Here is a 17,896-nt window from a genome sequence, read left to right as displayed (position 1 = left end):
GATAGGGCCAACTATGTGTCTTTGCAAGCACATCCCTGTGCTGTGACAACCAGCTTCTGAAGTCTCCATCATAAATGGCCCAAGAGCTTTGCAACTCCACTACTGGTTAGTATCAGTGGACATGTCACTTGAAAAGAAAGTGCCTTCTCATTTACTAATCCTGACAGGTTGAAGTGCCATTAGTAAAGATAGCACTAAGGATTCCTGCTGGTAAACAGCCCAGCCTTCTTTTCAGGGAAGCCTGTAGCTTTTCAACAGAGGGCATTTCCCAGAAAGGGAGCCATTTGTCTGGGACTCCAGAATAAACATCACTGAGCTGGAGAAGGAATTTCAGCTTCCATGGTAGATAACTTGACTACTCTTAGCCAGTTTCTGAGTCATGGTTCTCTTTTGTTTCTAACTGTGGAGCAAAGTGTTTGCTTTCTTTCATTTTTGTAAAACAAAAGGGAGACATGGAGAGGGGCCTGGCTTTGCTGGCTTGAAACCTTTCTTCTTTTTGTTCCCATTTTGTTTGATTTTCTGAACCTATTTAAGTGTTTAACTCAGTAGATCTAATTACTGAAAGTCATGGAAATATTTACACAGCATCTAATCTCGGCTGATGCACTTTGTTACAGATTACTTTCATTTTTTTAAAGTTCAGAATTAATTTTATTAAAGAAATTTGGAAATTCTGTACTGGATAAAAGCATAGTTTAAAATCAAGGCGGCTCCTTGGATTACTTAGGACAAAACATCCTTTTTTGTGAAACTTGAGTGTATCTGCAGGCTGTTTTTTTCATGCTCTATTGTCATTTCTAATGCACGTAGAAGATATTTTTCCCACAGTGTCATTCAATACAAGCTCCCAAAAAGATGCTCTCCGATTTCATGTGTCCAGGTAATTAGCTGAGTTTGAACAGCTCAGTTAAACCGTTTGAAGGTCAATAATGCATGAATTTCTGGCAGACTGCCTAGTATGGAGTCCATAAACACACTTGTCTAGGGACTAAACATGTTTATAGTAGAGAAAACTTTGTGTTTTAAATATGAAATAATGTTAGCATTAGTTTTGCCTAGAGTTTAATTTTGTGGCCAATTCATGTTTTAGTGTTACCCAGAAAAGTTCTAATGGGAAATGCTTTCCAAATTTCCAAAGACATATTTCCTCTCTTTTGCATATTTGGTAGCAATATCTTCTTATGCCCAATGTCAGAGCATAGATTCCACGAGGAGGCCCTCTTGGAATTTGTTTAGGTGCCTTAATTAAAAGCACAAGATAAATATAAATACTGTATAGTAATTTTCTTCCCCTAAAGGGAACATTTTTACGGAAAACTAATTTTTTTCCCTGAAATCTAACTAGAGTATTCAGATATCAAAATAAACACATTCAATTTTGATAAAGATGCTTTTATTTCCAGTGGACAAAGCAAATTCAAGTTTGGGATAGGCAGTTTGTAACTTGATTTTGGTTCTGCCTGTCTCACTTGGAGAGTACAAAGTTTAGGCTTGTTTTAATTTTACTAAAACTTCCAGCTGATTGTCTATACTGGCAGATTTGGGAGTCCTGTGTTCCTGGGTTGACCATTTCTTCAGTACCACAGCTCCGTGGAGGTGGCAGGCTGGGGAGGTTAGCTTGGTCTACTCCAGCTGCCTTCTGTGGGTCTGATGAAAGGCAATCTTGCTGTGTCCATATTTGTCATGAATGTGCCTCTTGCTGTTTTTCACGGGAGCATGAATATTCATGCCTTATGAATTGTTCAGGAAGTAGTTCTCTCAGCCACTTTTCTTTACTGTTAGAAAACAGCCAGAAGAGGGTTTTCTTCAGAGGACTGAGGCGGAGGCGACTGAGGCATAGGGAGGAGGCCTTTATGTCCCAACATAAAGAAACCACCTCCTTTGTCCTCAGGATTTTGATGAGGTCTTTGATTGCAGCAGATTATTGTTAAGTGATTATCACCAACTCCAGGAACAAGCCACATTTCCAGGGTTCTGCTCTATTGGCCAGAGGCTTCCTTAGACCACTATCATTAGGCACCACGGAGCAGGAATTGGTTGAGTCTATATGAATTCATGTCCATTACACAGGAAGCTGCTTCTAGTCACAGTTTTAGGACTGCAAGCCCCAGAGAGCCTGGCTCTGGACTTTACTGGATGTCTATCTGCTTTTGATAGTTTAGGGCTTCAATTTTCATTTTATCTACATGCTACATACATTTAGTTTGCCTTGCATTGTTTCTTTGTTCCCTAAGAAAGTGGACTTCGAAAGAATAATCTTTTTAAAACTCATATAATTTGCCTCATTGTTACAACTTGGAATTTTTTTTTTTTAATTTATATACAAACTAAATCCTTTGAGGATACAGCAGGGTAAAAAGAAAAATGTCCTGTGCAGAAAAGGTGGCGTTAAATGTAGCAGGCACTAATCTGTACGGTTCTACTTTTTTGGTAGTTTTTGTGAAATCAGCCTCGGGCATAAATACTTCTCCCCTTTCCGTGGCACCCGAGAGTACAAGACTGTGTAAACAGAGAGAACATTGTTGTGAACTATTTACTGTGGCCCACAAGCTCTCCTAGCCTTCTGATCCCTGCTCCAGCTCAAGGGTCAGAGGTCCATAGCAGGCCTGGACTAAAGGTGCTCTTCAATTACTCCAGGATTACTTTGAGGATAAAGACAAAGGGCTGGCCTTCTTTTACTGTGAAATCTAATTACATCTAAAAGAGGAATCCTCTGCACAGAATGTTAAGTTTTGGCGGAAAACTCTAAGGGTCATTGCATTCCAGAAATCCAAGTGCCAAAGTAACTGAAACAAACTATGGCTGCAGCTGGAAAATGATTCCTATGTCTATGAGAAATGTTCCCATGTCAGGGTTCACCCTGCTTTCCTACACAAAAAACTCTTGATGATTTATGCACCTGAAGACGTATCTTAGCAACAGCTGTGAAAGGAATGTGCTGAGAAACTTTCTCTAGGGTTTGTCTAGAGGGAGCTCCAAAGCAGAGGATACATGCGATTCAACATGTTTTCTAAAAGACAGTTGACATATAACTGTAGTAATTAAAAAAAAAAAGGCATTTGTCTTTCTAGTGGATAGTGGATTTGTTTACTCTTTTAAAATATACATCCCCACACTATGGTAGGAATTACGAATAAAATCTCCAAAAGTATCTTTGGATTTGGCAAGCAATGTTGAGATTAAGAAAAAATTGCTTGGGATTTTTAAAATGTCTGAGAAACATCCCATGTATGTCTGCCCCCAGGCCCATAAAAAAATCCATTTTGACTATTCATTTTCCTGTGAAAAGAGGAAACACACTTAAGGGTTGAACTAGAAAATGGGCTGCTTCGGGTCTAACCCCTTTCCTGGACCCTAGTACAGCTTCCTGTTTCGTGTGTACAGAAATGGGCAGTCACTGGCAGGGGGCACAGCAGGGACATCAAACATAAATTGACTTTCTAGCCACTCATCTCTAGCCTTCCCTTCCCTCCCACTCCCCCCTGTCTCAAAGTTCAGAGTGACTGGATTTAGGCCAGGGGTGAGATGAGGTTTGAGTGTGTATTGTGTGGTTGAGCAAATCCTTTTTAGGTTTTGCCCTCTACTTCTCCAACATTCTAGCCCATATATTTCTAGCAGAGAAGAACTTGTCCTTCCTTTTTGGATTAAGGACTTCTAAGTCCACATGAAATGGGCCAGGTAATCAATTTAAGATCACATACAAGAAAAAAAGTCACCAAGAGTGACTTGGAAGGTGGGGAAGAGAGTTATATAAGTTTGTTTTAAATTAAACACATAAAGTTATGTTTAAGAAGCATAAAAATATGTGAAATTGTACTTTAATTCAATATTTTGTCCAGTTGAGGGAGATGAAAGAAAAGAAAGTAAGTCTCATATGTGGAAAGTAAAAAAAAAAGCAAAGAGGGAATGAAGATAGGGAGAAAGGCTTATTACTCTTAGCTCAGAGGTAGGGTTTCTAGGAGAATGTTGAGTTTTAGGTCAGTTAACCTTCCGCTTGGACAGTCAGTTTCATAGCATCATCTCTTACCACACCACCCTTTGAAATGCTAACTGATTAGCCATTTATCTTAGCTTCTCAGAACGCTATAGGTATTTTAGCATCGCCCAATGGAACACCTAGCAGGCCAAGAGGAGATCCTTCCCTCTGCTGCCAAAGCAGACAGCAATTCTGCTCTGTGTTGTGACCTTCCAAGGTTAAAGATACCCCAGCCTATGAAATAGAGAAGCTTAAGTAAACAAGGAAACAGATCAATGTGATCTTTAACAGCAAATGGCTTTTTAGTTTCCTGATGGAAGAGGTCCTTTATCTTTCATGTAGATACACTAAGTATTATGAACCACTTATCAACTTTGGCTACAACCCTTTGCTCCTGGCCAGTCCTCGTCACTTTATTTCCTCCTCAAGAAACAGTGCAATATATTGGCTTCCTCACTGATACTAGGAGAGTCAAATGCAGGGTTATAGCTAGGTTTTCTAAATTCCTTGGCTTCTCTTTGGCTAGAGTGGACTCCCATGCTGCCCCGGGGCCATATTTATTTGTTGACCGGTTAACTACTCTAACACCCTAACCCTCTACCACTCTAAAGAGTGGTCCTCAGAACTGCAACATGAAACATCACCTGGGAGGCTGTTAGAAATGCAGACTCATAGGCTTAGTTTCAGATCGTCTGAATCCCACAGAATCTGTACCCTAGCACAATCGCCCAGTGATTCTCACATGCACATTCAAGTTTTAGAAACTAGTAGCCTCCCTGACTCCCACCCTTTTTGATTTCAGATTGCTTCATCTTCCAGAAACCACACTTAGGAGACTCAGAGCTCCTTCATAATCTTTGTGTTCATTTTAAAATTGTCTAATGTACCCTGAGAATAACTCCCCAAACTCCCTCCTTCCTACTCTTCGCCTCCTCAGTCCCATTTTCTCTCCTCCCATCTCTGTTTTCTTTCTCCCTTTCTCCCTTTCCAGAGATCAGATGACTTTGCTGTACTAATATTTTTTTCCCTTTTCATGCCTCAGAGTATTTCTGGTCATGTGCCATCTTATATTTTCTCAAGTTTCAGATGAAGTACAATCTTTCTCATTTCTAAGATAGTTCTTCTTTTACCTGTGCCTTTTAGGCACTTTCCTTTTCCCCTCCTTTAGGATCTTGTTGTCTTCTCTTCTCTCTCATGGAATAATTTTCATCATTGCCACTAAGTCCTTCTTTTTGGCATCCAAATGTGCAAAGATCTTCTTTTAAGAAAATCACAACCTACACAGTCACATTCATTTGATCCTAATTTTTCCTGGTTCGTGTTCTATTTCTACTCTTTCACAATCAGATTTTCCCAACAAATGGTCTAAAACAGTGGTTTACAACTGAGGTACTTTTGACCCCCAACCCCTTCCTTTCAGGGACATTTGGCAGTATCTGGAGACATTTTTGGATGCTGCAACTGTGGGAGATGCTCTTGGCATTGAAAGGCCAAGGATGCTAATAAACAACCTACCATGATCAAGAGAGCTGTCCACAACAAATAATTCTCTGTCCATGGTGACCAACCATCTCCGTTTGCTTTCAACTTTCTGGTTATAGCCCTGAAAGTCTTGAGTCCCAGGAAACCCCTCAGTCCTTGTCACCCTTGTCATCTGGCCCCATTTGACATCTGTCATCATTTGTCAAAAGTGCCAAAGAGGAGAAACCCTGCTTCAGAAGGAGGACTCATTAACTTCACTTTTCCCTCACCAACTCCCTTCCTTCCATCTGACGGTTTTTGTTTGTTTTGGCTATGTATTACATGGCTTGTGCTTTCAGATTCTTAGTTTGCTGATCCACACCCTCGGCAGTGAATCCTAGTTACTGGACCACCAGGGAATAAATATCGCAAACTGACTTTTTTTTTTTTTTTTAATGTGGCAATGGCTGCAGTGGAAGGTTAAGGAAGTCTTAACCACTGGATACCACTAGAGAATTCCTCATACTAATTATTTCAATTAGGAAATGGTAGAATGACCAAAATATTGGACTGGGAGTCAGAAGACTGATTTCTGTCCCTTGTATTTAGAAAAGGCAGAGGAATCAGAGGTCAAATTGCCAACATTCGTTGGATCACAGAAAAAGCAAGGGAATTCCAGAAAAACATCTACTTCTGCTTCATTGACTATGCTAAAGCCTGTGACTGGGGGCATCACAACAAACTGTGAAAAATTCTTAAGAGATGGGAATACCAGACCATCTTACCTGCCTCCCAAGAAACCTATATGCAGGTCAAGAAGCAACAGTTAGAACCAGACGAACAACAGACTGGTTCGAAATTGGGAATTGAGTATATCAAGGCTGTATATTGTCACCCTGCTTATTTAACCTTTATGTAGAATACATCATGCAAAATTCTGGGCTGGATGAATCACAAGCTGGGATCAAGATTGCTAGGAGAAATATAAACAACCACAGATATGCAGATGATACCACCCTAATGGCAGAAAGTGAAGAGGAACTAAAGAGCCTCTTGATGAAGGTAAAAGAGAAGAGTGAAAAAGCTGGCTTAAAACTCAACATTCAAAAAACTAAGATCATGGCATCTGGTCCCATCACTTCATGGCAAATAGATGGGGAAACAATGGAAACAGTGAGAGACTGTTTTCTTGGGCTCCAAAATCACTGCAGATGGTGACTGCAGCCAGGAAATTAAAAGATGCTTGCTCCTTGGAAAGAAAGCTATGACAAACCTAGACAGTGCATTAAACAGAGACATCACTTTGCTGACAAAGGTCCATCTAGTCAAAAGCTATGGTTTTTCCAGAAGTCGTTTACGGTTATGAGAATGGACCATAAAGAAGGCTGAGTGAGCACTGAAGAATTGATGCTTTCAAAATGTGGTACTAGAGAAGACACTTGAGTGTCCTTTGGACAGCAAGGAGATCAAACGAGTCAACCCTAAAGGAAATCAACCCTGAATATTCATTGGAAGGACTGATGCTGGAGCTGAAGCTCCAATACTTTGGACACTTGATGTGAAGAGCTGCCTCATTGGAAAAACCCTGATTGCTGGGAAAGATTGAGTGCACAAGGAGAAGGAGGCAACAGAGGATGAGATGGTTGGATGTCATGTCCACCTACTCAATGGACATGAGTTTGAGCAAACTCTGGTAGATAGTGAAGGACAGGGAAGCCTGGTGTGCTGCAGTTCACGGGGTCCCAAAGAGTCAGACACAACTTGGTGACTGAACAACTACTACGGGCACAATTACTGAGCTTTTTATGGCTGTATATATTATAAATAAAGAAATACTTCCATCTGTGCTTATCTCTGGTAGCTAATATGAAAAAATGCTTTGAAAGATGTGAACTGCCATATAAGCATTGTCTGACCTGAACTCCAGTAGCGCTTTGAGCTTTCTTATGGAAACTTACTATCTCTTGCTTATAAAGTAGTGACAAATATCACAGACTTCTTAAAAGTAGAGATCATAAAGTAAGCTTTTTTTTTTTTTCCTGTGGTTTTTATCATTGTGTGTATAATGTTAATAGACTGAGTAAAGACTGATGAAAGAATAGCAGTTCCATCTGATATTCAGTCTTTATTCTTGATTAACTAATTTAAAATATTTTCTATGCTGTAGCAAATTTATCACTTTTTTCCCCCTCAAATCTCCAATTTAGGTGATGTCTTTCCAGTGCAAATGAATCCAATAGCTCAATCTCAGTTTATACCTTTGGCTGAAGTTCTCTGCTGTGCTATATCTGATATGAATGCTGATCAGATTGTAGTAACACAAGAATCACTGTTGGAACATTTGATGAAACGTTACCCAGGTAGAGTAACAAGTTTTTCTCTATTAATTTATTGCCTGTGTTTGTTTTCTATTTATAAATCTTAAACACATAAACTGGGCAATATACAATTTTTTTCTTTAAAGGGTTTTTTAAAAATTAATTTTTGGCTGTGCTGAGTCTTTGTTGCTATGCTTGGGCTTTCTCTAGTTGCAGAAAGCAGAGGCTTCTACTGTTCACTGTGGTGTGTGGGCTTCTAATTTTGATGGCTTCTCTTGTTTCAGAGCACGGGTTCCACGTGCTCCGGCTTCAGTAGCTGCAGCACATGGGCTCAAGTAGTTGCCACTCATGGACTTAGTTGCTCCAAGGCACGTGGAATCTTCCTGGGCCAGGGATTAAACCTGTGTCCCCATCATTGGAAGATGGATTCTTATCCACTGTACCAGCAGGGAATTCCCTTTTTTTTTCTATCATAGAAACTTATATTAGAGCCCTGTCCGAAAAAGGTCTGCATCAGCAAATTTATGAATATTTCTTTTATCTTCCAGATGAACTTTTTAAAAAATAATGTTTACGGTAGTAATTTAATTAAGTCAAACTCTGTAGAAAGGAGGGCAAAGCAAAAGATGATTAATCTTCTCCCCATGCCTCCTATTTTTTTTTCTGACTGTACTCTGAAGTATGTGGGACCTTAGTTCCTCAAGCAGGGATCGAACCTATGCCCCTTGCAGTGGAATTGTAGTCTTAAACACTGTATCTACCACAGAGGTCCCTGCCTGTTCTTAAATTGCCACATCCCAGTGGTGACAACTTCTGTCATTTATAGTTTCTCATGGACTCTTCATATATTGTATTTGAATATATGTATCCTTTTAAAGCAACAAATTGGATCATGCTATACTTTCTTTCTGGGCTTCCCAGGTAGCACAGTGGTAAAGAATCTGCGGGCCAACCCAGGAGATGCAAGATGCGGAATTCAGTCCCTGAGGTCGGGAAGATCCCCTGGAGTAGGAAATGGCAACCCACTCCAATATTCTTGCCTGGAAAATTCCATGGACAGAGGAGCCTGGCGGGCTACAGCCCATGGGTTTACCAAGAACTGGACACCACTGAGCACACACATATACATATTCTTTGTACACCTTTTCTTTTTAAAGTTAAAGGCAGATTTTTGATGTCTTTCTGTTGAAGCATATATCAATCTCATTCTTTTCATAGCTGCATGATATCCCAAATGCAGTTACCCAAGAGTATTTTTCATTTTCCCATTATAAAATGTGCATATTGTAGAAAAGTCCAGAAAATACAGAAAGGTAATCACTTATAGTACCACTGCTCACACAAAGGGCTTCCCAGGCGGTGCTAGGAGTGAAGAATTCTCCCGCCAGTACAGGAGACATAAGAGCGGCGGGTTCGATCCCTGGGTTGGGAAGATCACCCGGAGAAAGAGGGCACGGGAGTCCATTCCAGTATTCTTGCCTGGATAATCCCATACACAGAGGAGTCTGCCAGGCCATAGTCCATAGGGTCATAAGGAGTCAGACACGGCTGAAGGGACTGAGCACGCACTCGAAAGAAACCAATATTAACAGACTGATGTACTTTCTTCCAGTGTTACACTTTTAAACATTGTTTTCACAATCTAAATATAATTTTGAACCCTGCTATCTGGAAAGGGAATTTCTTTAAAATTGTTACCTTCCTGTTTTGAAAAACTACCATAATCTAGATGGTAGGTGGTTTGCCTTTACCCAAGCACAGACTGATTTTCATTTTTCCTTTGGATTCTTACTACGATTTAAGCTATGAGACTGGTTTTCAAAAACTATGTTTGCTCTCAAGAAGTCTTTCCTTAATCAAAATTTAAATTTGTAATGAGATCATTTAACTTGGGGTTTGTGTTTGAGGGAACTCATTTTTTCCCCTCTACTTAACTGGTAACCTACCCATGTATCTTTGTGTAGACCAAATTATATTCCTATTATTCAACTGAACTATCATTATTTTTAATGCTTTTTTGACATTTTAATTACATATATTAATTGGTTCACTCATGAAAAACATTTCTTATTCAGAATCTATCAGGGTAAAATTCTTGTTTGTTTTAGGCATTGCAATTCCATCTCGAGATATTCTTTATACCACTCTGGGAACTCTCATTAAAGAAAGGAAGATTTATCATACTGGCGAAGGATACTTCATCGTTACTCCTCAGACTTACTTCATCACAAATACAACCCCCCAAGAAAATAAGAGAGTTCTCTCAGATGAAAATTCCCAGATGCCAACTTCCATTACATATCTGGTGAACATGGAGAGCTGTGCAGAGTTAGCCAAAGAAAATGCGGCCCTCATTTCCCATTGTCATTCTTGCCGGTGTTTCCATGATGTGTGCACTCAGAATGTACAAGAACCACCAGCTGATATAGAAGTGACTAACAAAGGGCAGAAAGGTCTTGTGGAATCCAAATCTTTAGTACACAATCAAGCAGTTTCAGTGTCTGAGGAGAATCACGTCTGTGAGAGTATCAAACCTTTACCACACACAAAAGACAGAGAAAAAGTCAAGAAGTTTGGCTTTAACCTCTTCTGGCGCAACATATCCAGAAAGGAGAAGTCCAGAATAGAGCACAGCAGTTTCTCTGCCCAGTTCCCACCAGAAGAATGGCCTGTCCGAGATGAAGATAACATGGACAATATCCCTCGAGACATTGAACATGAGATAATCAAACGAATTAATCCCATTCTGACTGTTGACAACTTAATCAAACATACTGTCCTAATGCAAAAGTATGAAGAACAGAAAAAATATAATAGCCAGGGTACATCCACTGATATGCTGACACTCAGACATAAGTATTCTTCAAAAGTGGGAGTTAGGAAAAGACAAGGCTGGTCTATAAAGCCTCGAAGGCAGGGCCATTCACATAGGGACAGACACAAAGCCAGGAGTCAGGGAAGTGGGCCTCAGCCAGGAAATGTTAGACTGGAGAAACACCCCAAGCTCCCTGCTACACAGCCTACCTCCAATATTAAAAGCCCAAATGAAGCAGTACTTCAGAAACCACTTGGTGAGAATCCATCAGCACTGGGTCCCCATTTGATTTACAAAAAGCGAATCAGTAATCCTTTCCAAGGTTTGGCTCCCCGAGGGAGCCCAATAACCAAAGGGCACAAAATCCAGAAGACCAGTGATTTGGAACCCAATCAGACTGGACCAAAGGGAAAGCCTTTTGAAAGGTCAAGGTCTTTGGTTTCCTCAAGAATCTTTGAGAGTGAAGCCAAAGAGCTATGTGGCAAACAATGTAATGATATACTGAGAGAAGAATCCACTTATGTGAATCACTCTACTGTCAAATCTATCAGCGATGATTTTAGAGACCACCTCTTAAATTACTCTCAATGTAATGTTTTGCAGAATGGTAGTAAATGCTGTTCCTTCAGGGAAAGCATGTTGAGATGTGATGTGTATGGTGGAGAAAATGAGGCAATCCCTGAAGTCTCAAGGAGGAGTTATTCTCATCTTGACACATTAGAAGAGACAGAAGAGACACAGCATGTCCTGCCATCTGGAGGGTCTTCTTTAAACCAAGCATCCCCTGCTTGTAGATTAGTTGACAATACAGTACACCAGTTCCAAAATCTTGGTCTTTTGGATTACCCACTTGGAGCAAAACATTTGAGACAAATTGAGAGACAAGACCGAGACTCTAAAGAAACTCTGATGGGAAAGGCGCATGTCCAAGAAGCACAGACTGTGTGTCTAGAAAATGAAGGGCTTTCTGATGATGACCAGGCCTTGTATCAGAATGAAGTGGAAGATGAAGATGGGGCCTGCAGTTCACTCTATCTGGATGAGGATGACTTTTCTGAGAATGATGACTTAATTCAAATGCTGCCTGACAACATTCAGTTTTCCTTTCCAGAGGGAAACAAGTGGAATCATTTAGGAAAACAGACGGTGACAGAAAGGTCTCTGACTGAATACGACAGCAACATACAGAGGTTTGAGCCTCAGGTGCTTAAAGGAAATCAACACTACAAGCTCACTAACCCTGGTGAAAGCCAAAAACCCAACCTTTCTGCTGAAAACTGTATCCTCAATTTAGGAATCCAGTGTGGTTTTAACTATGAGGAGGAACCCAGTGTCGCTGAATGTGTACAGGCCTCAGCAGCTGATGATGGAAGTATATTTGATTACTACAGCACAGGGAAAGCCACTGCTGAGGCCGAAGCCCTACAAGGCTCTGTTGGTGATACAGGAAAGAAACCAGGTAGCTGGAGTCAGAGTGCTCAGAGTCAGGAAATGAGAAAACAGTTCACACACAAGTTGGAGCTCTTCAGCACTTCACATATGTCAGCGTTGGCTCAGGATGTCCAACCTGAACGCAGTCACTTGGAAGGAGCAGAAAACCAGAGTCTGACAGGAGACAGTGGAATAGATTCTCCACGGTAAGTGCACGCATAAGTGACCAGCCACTAAGCCACGGGAATTGTTAAAATCAAGGGCATATTGAGTTATCTAGTGGGAGACTCCTGCATAAACTTTTTATAATAATGCAGTTCTGCCAGCCTTTACTGAGTCAATTATATGAAGTTATAATGAAACTCTTACACAATAGGATACAGTTCATTTTTAATGTGAACCAAGATTTGACTGCTCCACTGTTCCACTACTAAAATCTTAAGAAAGATAGGAAGGAACTACCATAAACCAAGCACTTCCTGAAGTGAAGGTTGGATATTTTCACTTAACATTCCTGGTTCTGTACAATATGAGACAGAGATGTAGCTATTTTACACTAATCTTTTCCACACCAATTTGTTTAAATAACATTGCTCAGAGTAGAAACAAAAGTAATTTGGTCATAACAGAATAGTTGAGAAATACTGAAAAGTATTTTTTCTCTTTCTTTGTGGCCTTGTCATGGAGAATGTGGGATCTTAGCTCTCTGACCAGGAATTGAACCGGCATTGAACAAGAATAGACCTCCAGGGAAGTCCCTGAAATGATTTTAAAAAGACACCTATAATCACTCTGACATCTAGATATTTTAAAAATCCTCTTTACATTTGGTGTATTTATAACACTTTTGTCTGAACATATTGATCTGTATGTTTTGTCTATTGAACTCATACTATAGTTACTATTTTGCATGTTGCTTTTTCAATAGAATATAATGAACATTTCCATGTTATTAGTTTTCTAAAAAGTCATCTTAAAATTTGGTGTGTATGTGTATATATATATATATACACATTAGTTTTATTATTAAACAGAATAGTGTACCTCCTTTTGAAACAATAAAGTAATACAGAAAAGTATTAAGTAAAAAGTAAAACTAGAAGTCTCCATTTCCCAGCCTTTTCCATTCCTATTCCAAGGAGGTGACACAAATATTCTTAGCAGTTTGGCATATATCTTTCAGACTTTTTCCCATGCATTTATAATTATTTTCTAACAACAGATTGTACAGAGCTGTGGCTTTCTTTTTTCACCTAACTTATCATGGATATTTTGCAATCAATACATATATATTCAGCTCATTTAAAAAAATGGTTACTTAGCATTATATTATGTGGATTCTTGTTATTTATATAACCATTATTTTCCTCCCTTTGACATTTCAATTATTCCAAATTTTTTCTTTAATAACTTAATCTGTAGTAAATTGTTGTCATATAAATGTTTGCAGACATTTTTGATTATAACTTTGGCTAAATTCCTGGGAGTCTGCATTTTTTAAACATATCTACTTTATTGGGGAACAAGATCCAAGATCTTTCTGCTTGAAATAGTAGTTATATTGTCATTAAAGTATCAAAACATGCTGTCTTGGAGGTGTGAACCAGGAACCCATGGGGTCCCCTTTTTTCTCTCTCTGGCAAAAGCAAAAAGAAAACCAAAACAAACCCAAAACAGAGAGGAGAAATTGACATGCAATTGAGAATTTTTTTGCACAGGTTATTAGTCCCCCTACCAGGGATCTAACCCGTACCTCCTGCTGCAGAAGTGTGGAGTCTCAACTACTGGACCGCCAAGGAAGTCTCTGAGAAACTGAATTTTTTAAAATTGCTTATAATGTGGTTTTCTGGAAAGACTTATTATAACTATAATCATTAAAGACACTTATAGAAAAAGAGAGGGGAAATAACATTTGGACATCAATTATGTGCTATAATTGTTATGAAGATTAGGGAGACAAAGATGAACAAGATGTTGTTGCTGCCTATAGGAAGCTTACAACTTAGTCGAAAAGACCAACAAATGAACAAACACCAGAGTGCAAACTCTTCATAACTGTCAGAGAGATGTAGAATTAAGAGTGATGTGTGGGAAGACACATTTGAGACATCTCGATGTAATAGACAAGAGAGGGAGAGGAGGCAAAGTGGGAGAAGGGACTGTCAAAAGCAAAATGCCAAACCAATAATGTGAGTTGGCTGAAGCAAGGCAGGTATTTTGAATAAGGGACTAACATAGCATACAGCTCTTAGGAAAGAATCATTGTCAATATGAAAAATATTATAGTTGGCTTTTCTCTACCATATGACTTTTCAAAAAAGAAACAAATTACACAAGAAGATATTGGTCACTGCAGTTGTATAGAAGAGTTTTTCAGGGAACTTACAATTTCTGACTAGAATATACTTGATACTAGGTCTAAGAACAGATATTTAGAAAATGTGAACTTCTTAGAAAGCAGCTGTCAAATAATTGAATTGCTTTTGGAAACCCTTTAAAATGTAAAAGAGCACTTTAGAGTTTTAAAAGTTAACTTACTTGATAAGTTAGTTCCTGTTAGTAAATGTACTGCTTCAAAGGGTAACAAATGAAGATATAATGCCTTGGTTAGAAATACTTTTAAAGGCAATAATTCTGTTATTTTTAATATCTTTAGGACACAGAGTCTGGCATCTAATAATTCAGTCATTTTGGATGGACTAAAAAGAAGACAAAATTTACTGCAGAACTTTGAAGGCACAAAGAGCAGTCAAACACTTACATCCAGCTCCTTACTACAGCTAACTCCAGTGATAAATGTTTAATTCTTATTTTTTTGGAAACTCTTGTAAAAATGTATAGCATTAATATAGAGTGTTTTAATCAACTGAGTTTATAAGAATTCTCTAAAGCCAAACATATATGTTATTAATTTCATTACATATTTTGTTGTAGTTAACTGGCTTTTTTCCTTTTTTGACAATGATTTTTTTGAAGCTTATTATAAATGTATTGGGGGTTATATAGTTTACAATAAAAAACATGGAATAATTGCTCTCCTAATTAAATGTAATTAAGTTGACTATCAGACAGACATTTATTAGTTTTTCAAATACGTAAGATGCTAATTTACTACCCAGTAGTGAATTTCTGTGCTCACATCAATGCTGAGTATTTATGGTAAGCAGATCTCACCAGATTTCAACACATAACTCTAGAAAATAGTATTTTAGGTGCATAGACACTTTGTTTGCAACTAAAGTCTTTTATCATCAGAAAGAATTTGTATAGATGTACTGGGTACTGGTACTTTACAACAAGAATTCCTTCTATCCAATCATTGCTGCCTAGGATATTTTTTGTGACCAGCTTTAACATGAGGAAATGGCTCTACACTGTAATTGAATGACAATATCCAGAATACTTGTGGCAGTAGGCATATGGCTCAACTGTTTCTCTGGCTTCTCCCCATGTTTGAGGCTCTCCATAAAATGGCTTTGAGGAGTCAGGATGTTCTCAGTGGTGGAGATAGAAGGGAAGCAGGATGGCTTGTGAGTAAAAGGGAGATTCTGAATTAAGAGATTTAGAGAAAAGATAGAAGATAGCTGATAGATAATTTTCTACATTTGATCCTTTTTGTTCATCATAAGACCTACATAGCCTCGCCAGAATCTTTTCTGTCAAGTCTTTTCAGACCAAGTAGTAGAATGGTCAGTTCTTTTGGGTTTAGGAAACACGTGGGGCAGTCAAGACTGGTTTCAGCATGTTGGGTAGATAATAATGCTGACTTACAGTTGAGGGGATGCTTCTTCTAAGAGGTTTCTAAGGATTATCGGGGATGATTGAATAGAGAATACTTTCCAGCTCTCACCAACCAGGTAACAGTGAAGGCCAGAATGACGAAGCTCAGCACGGTGGGGAGCTGCCTCCAGGCCCTGTGAGAGGGCAGAGGGCCTGAGATCAGACGCGCCCCTGTTCCGCTGCGGTTGGACCACTCACTCCTGACAGTTGGTTTTCATGGCTCTGACCAATCTACCATGGCATTCCAAGATTAACTGTGGTCACTGGGATATTCAAAAAACCCTGGGTAAAGTACCAAGGGTTATCTGGATAGAAAAGCCCTGTGGGGGAGGCAAAGCTTTAGGGGGTCTTACAGCTTGGAGTCAGCACCAGTGAATGGAAGTTAAGAGAGAAAAAAAAAATTCAGCTCAGTATGAAGAACTTATTAGATAAAACTATCTGAAGATTAAGTAGGCAACTCTGTAAACAAATGAACTTCCCACCATTTAGGACATTCAAGCAGAGGCTGTTGTAGAGGTATTTTCAGTACTTTTCTTAAAAGTATGACAGAACTAGACGATTTTGAAGATTCTTTCCAACAGTAGAGTGAAGGTTATATAAAAATATATCCAATTTTTTAAAAAGGGGGAAGAAAAGATTCACTGAGGATCTTGTGAAATACTGAACTCACTCAAAATTCCCAAGTACTGCTTCCAGGTCTCTATGTCTGCACTTTCCCTACCAATCCTTGGTCAAAGGAGTACCGACTACTCTTCTTTGATCTTGGACCTGGACAATTTTCTTAATACAGTGGGGAATCCAGAGTCTTTCGTGACTCTGGCCGCATCTAGGGACCAATGAAATCTATCCAGTTTTGTCAGATACATTTGATACTCTGTAAATGTATTAAATGAAGCCCATTATGAAACCAGTAAACCTCCCTTCTGTAAAACACAACATATGACCACCGATATTAAAGATGAGTGTACATGTTCTTAAATTGTTTGGGAGATTATTCTCTACAATGGGTGACTTGAATTTTTTTCCCACTGTTAATTTTTGTGTGTGGAAATTTTGCTTAATGATTTTCTTTCCCACTTCTGTCTGTTTGCTGAGAGAAAACTGTTCTCTTGAAACAGCATCGGTGACCTGAGTTTAGGAGTCAGATAAGTTTAAATTGTAATTCCAATCCTTCATAGCTGTATGATGGAGAAAGTTACCAAGCTTCTCTAATTCATTTTTTCTCATCTGTAAAGGCAGATAGTAATGATATATACCATATAAGAATTGTTGTAAGATTTGAGAATAATCTATTTAAAGTGCCCAAAGCAGGATGCACCAACATTGTTACAAATATATGTGTGTATTTTTGTATATTTATTCACAAAACTCATCTATACATGGCCTACTATAGAGGTCTCTTGTTTTTGCCAGGTTGTCTGGAAATCCTCCATTTAGAGATTCAGTCCTTCAAGATTATAGAAAAGTATCATTAACCAAAATCCAGATATTCCTGGGCGAGGTATTATGCTTTTGGCTAACAAGTTTTCAGTTAATTCCTTATGCTATAAATAGGAATAAAATATGCAAAGCATGGGCTTTTTGTGGCTTGTCATATAATGTGAGATCACGTTCTTCCTCCTCTTTCGGGGTCTGAGATCCTCAGATTCTGAAGCCTCAGCTGGCTTCTGTAAACAATTTTCAATATTTAATAATCCTAACAGAAACTGTACATATCCTTTGCCTGACTCCTTGCTAACTGAAATATCAGTTTCTTTGCCAGTGGCTAAACTTACACCTGCTCAGTAATGCAACCCTATCACATGCTGGTGTGACATTGTTAAGCTTCATTTGTATCTTATTCTTATATTAGAATAATCATGAATCAATTATTACTAAATGCAGTTTAGCAGACAATGTTTCACAGTGTCAGCTCCACGAGGAAGAGTAGAAAGAGCCGTAGCAGGGAAAAAACTGAGATCAAGTGCATTTTGAGAATCCATCCTACAGTTACCTGAGAAAGCTTTTAAGGAAGGGGGAAGACAGACTAATGTCTAAAAGGAGTGTGGGAGAGACGTGAGAGTCACGAAACAAGAATGGCCAAAGGATATATCAAAAAGAAATTCATGACTATCT

At 38.9% G+C, this 17,896-nt stretch overlaps 1 protein-coding gene across 1 annotated transcript in view; it reads left to right on the top strand.

The window, feature by feature from the left end:
• Positions 1 to 17,652, top strand: part of STOX1 (storkhead box 1) — a 62,927-nt gene extending 45,275 nt beyond the window's left edge. Inside the window, exons 2-4 of the mRNA XM_005907311.2 lie at positions 7,645 to 7,797; positions 9,864 to 12,207; positions 14,658 to 17,652. Coding sequence (XP_005907373.2) covers positions 7,645 to 7,797; positions 9,864 to 12,207; positions 14,658 to 14,805 — 2,645 coding nt within the window. The 3' untranslated portion in view covers positions 14,806 to 17,652. The remainder of the gene's footprint in view (positions 1 to 7,644; positions 7,798 to 9,863; positions 12,208 to 14,657) is intronic.
• The last annotated feature ends 244 nt before the right edge of the window (positions 17,653 to 17,896 follow it).

The sequence above is a fragment of the Bos mutus genome, chromosome 28 (assembly GCF_027580195.1).
Source record: "Bos mutus isolate GX-2022 chromosome 28, NWIPB_WYAK_1.1, whole genome shotgun sequence".
NCBI classification, from domain to species: domain Eukaryota; kingdom Metazoa; phylum Chordata; class Mammalia; order Artiodactyla; family Bovidae; genus Bos; species Bos mutus.
This window is presented reverse-complemented; position numbering and strand designations above follow the sequence as displayed.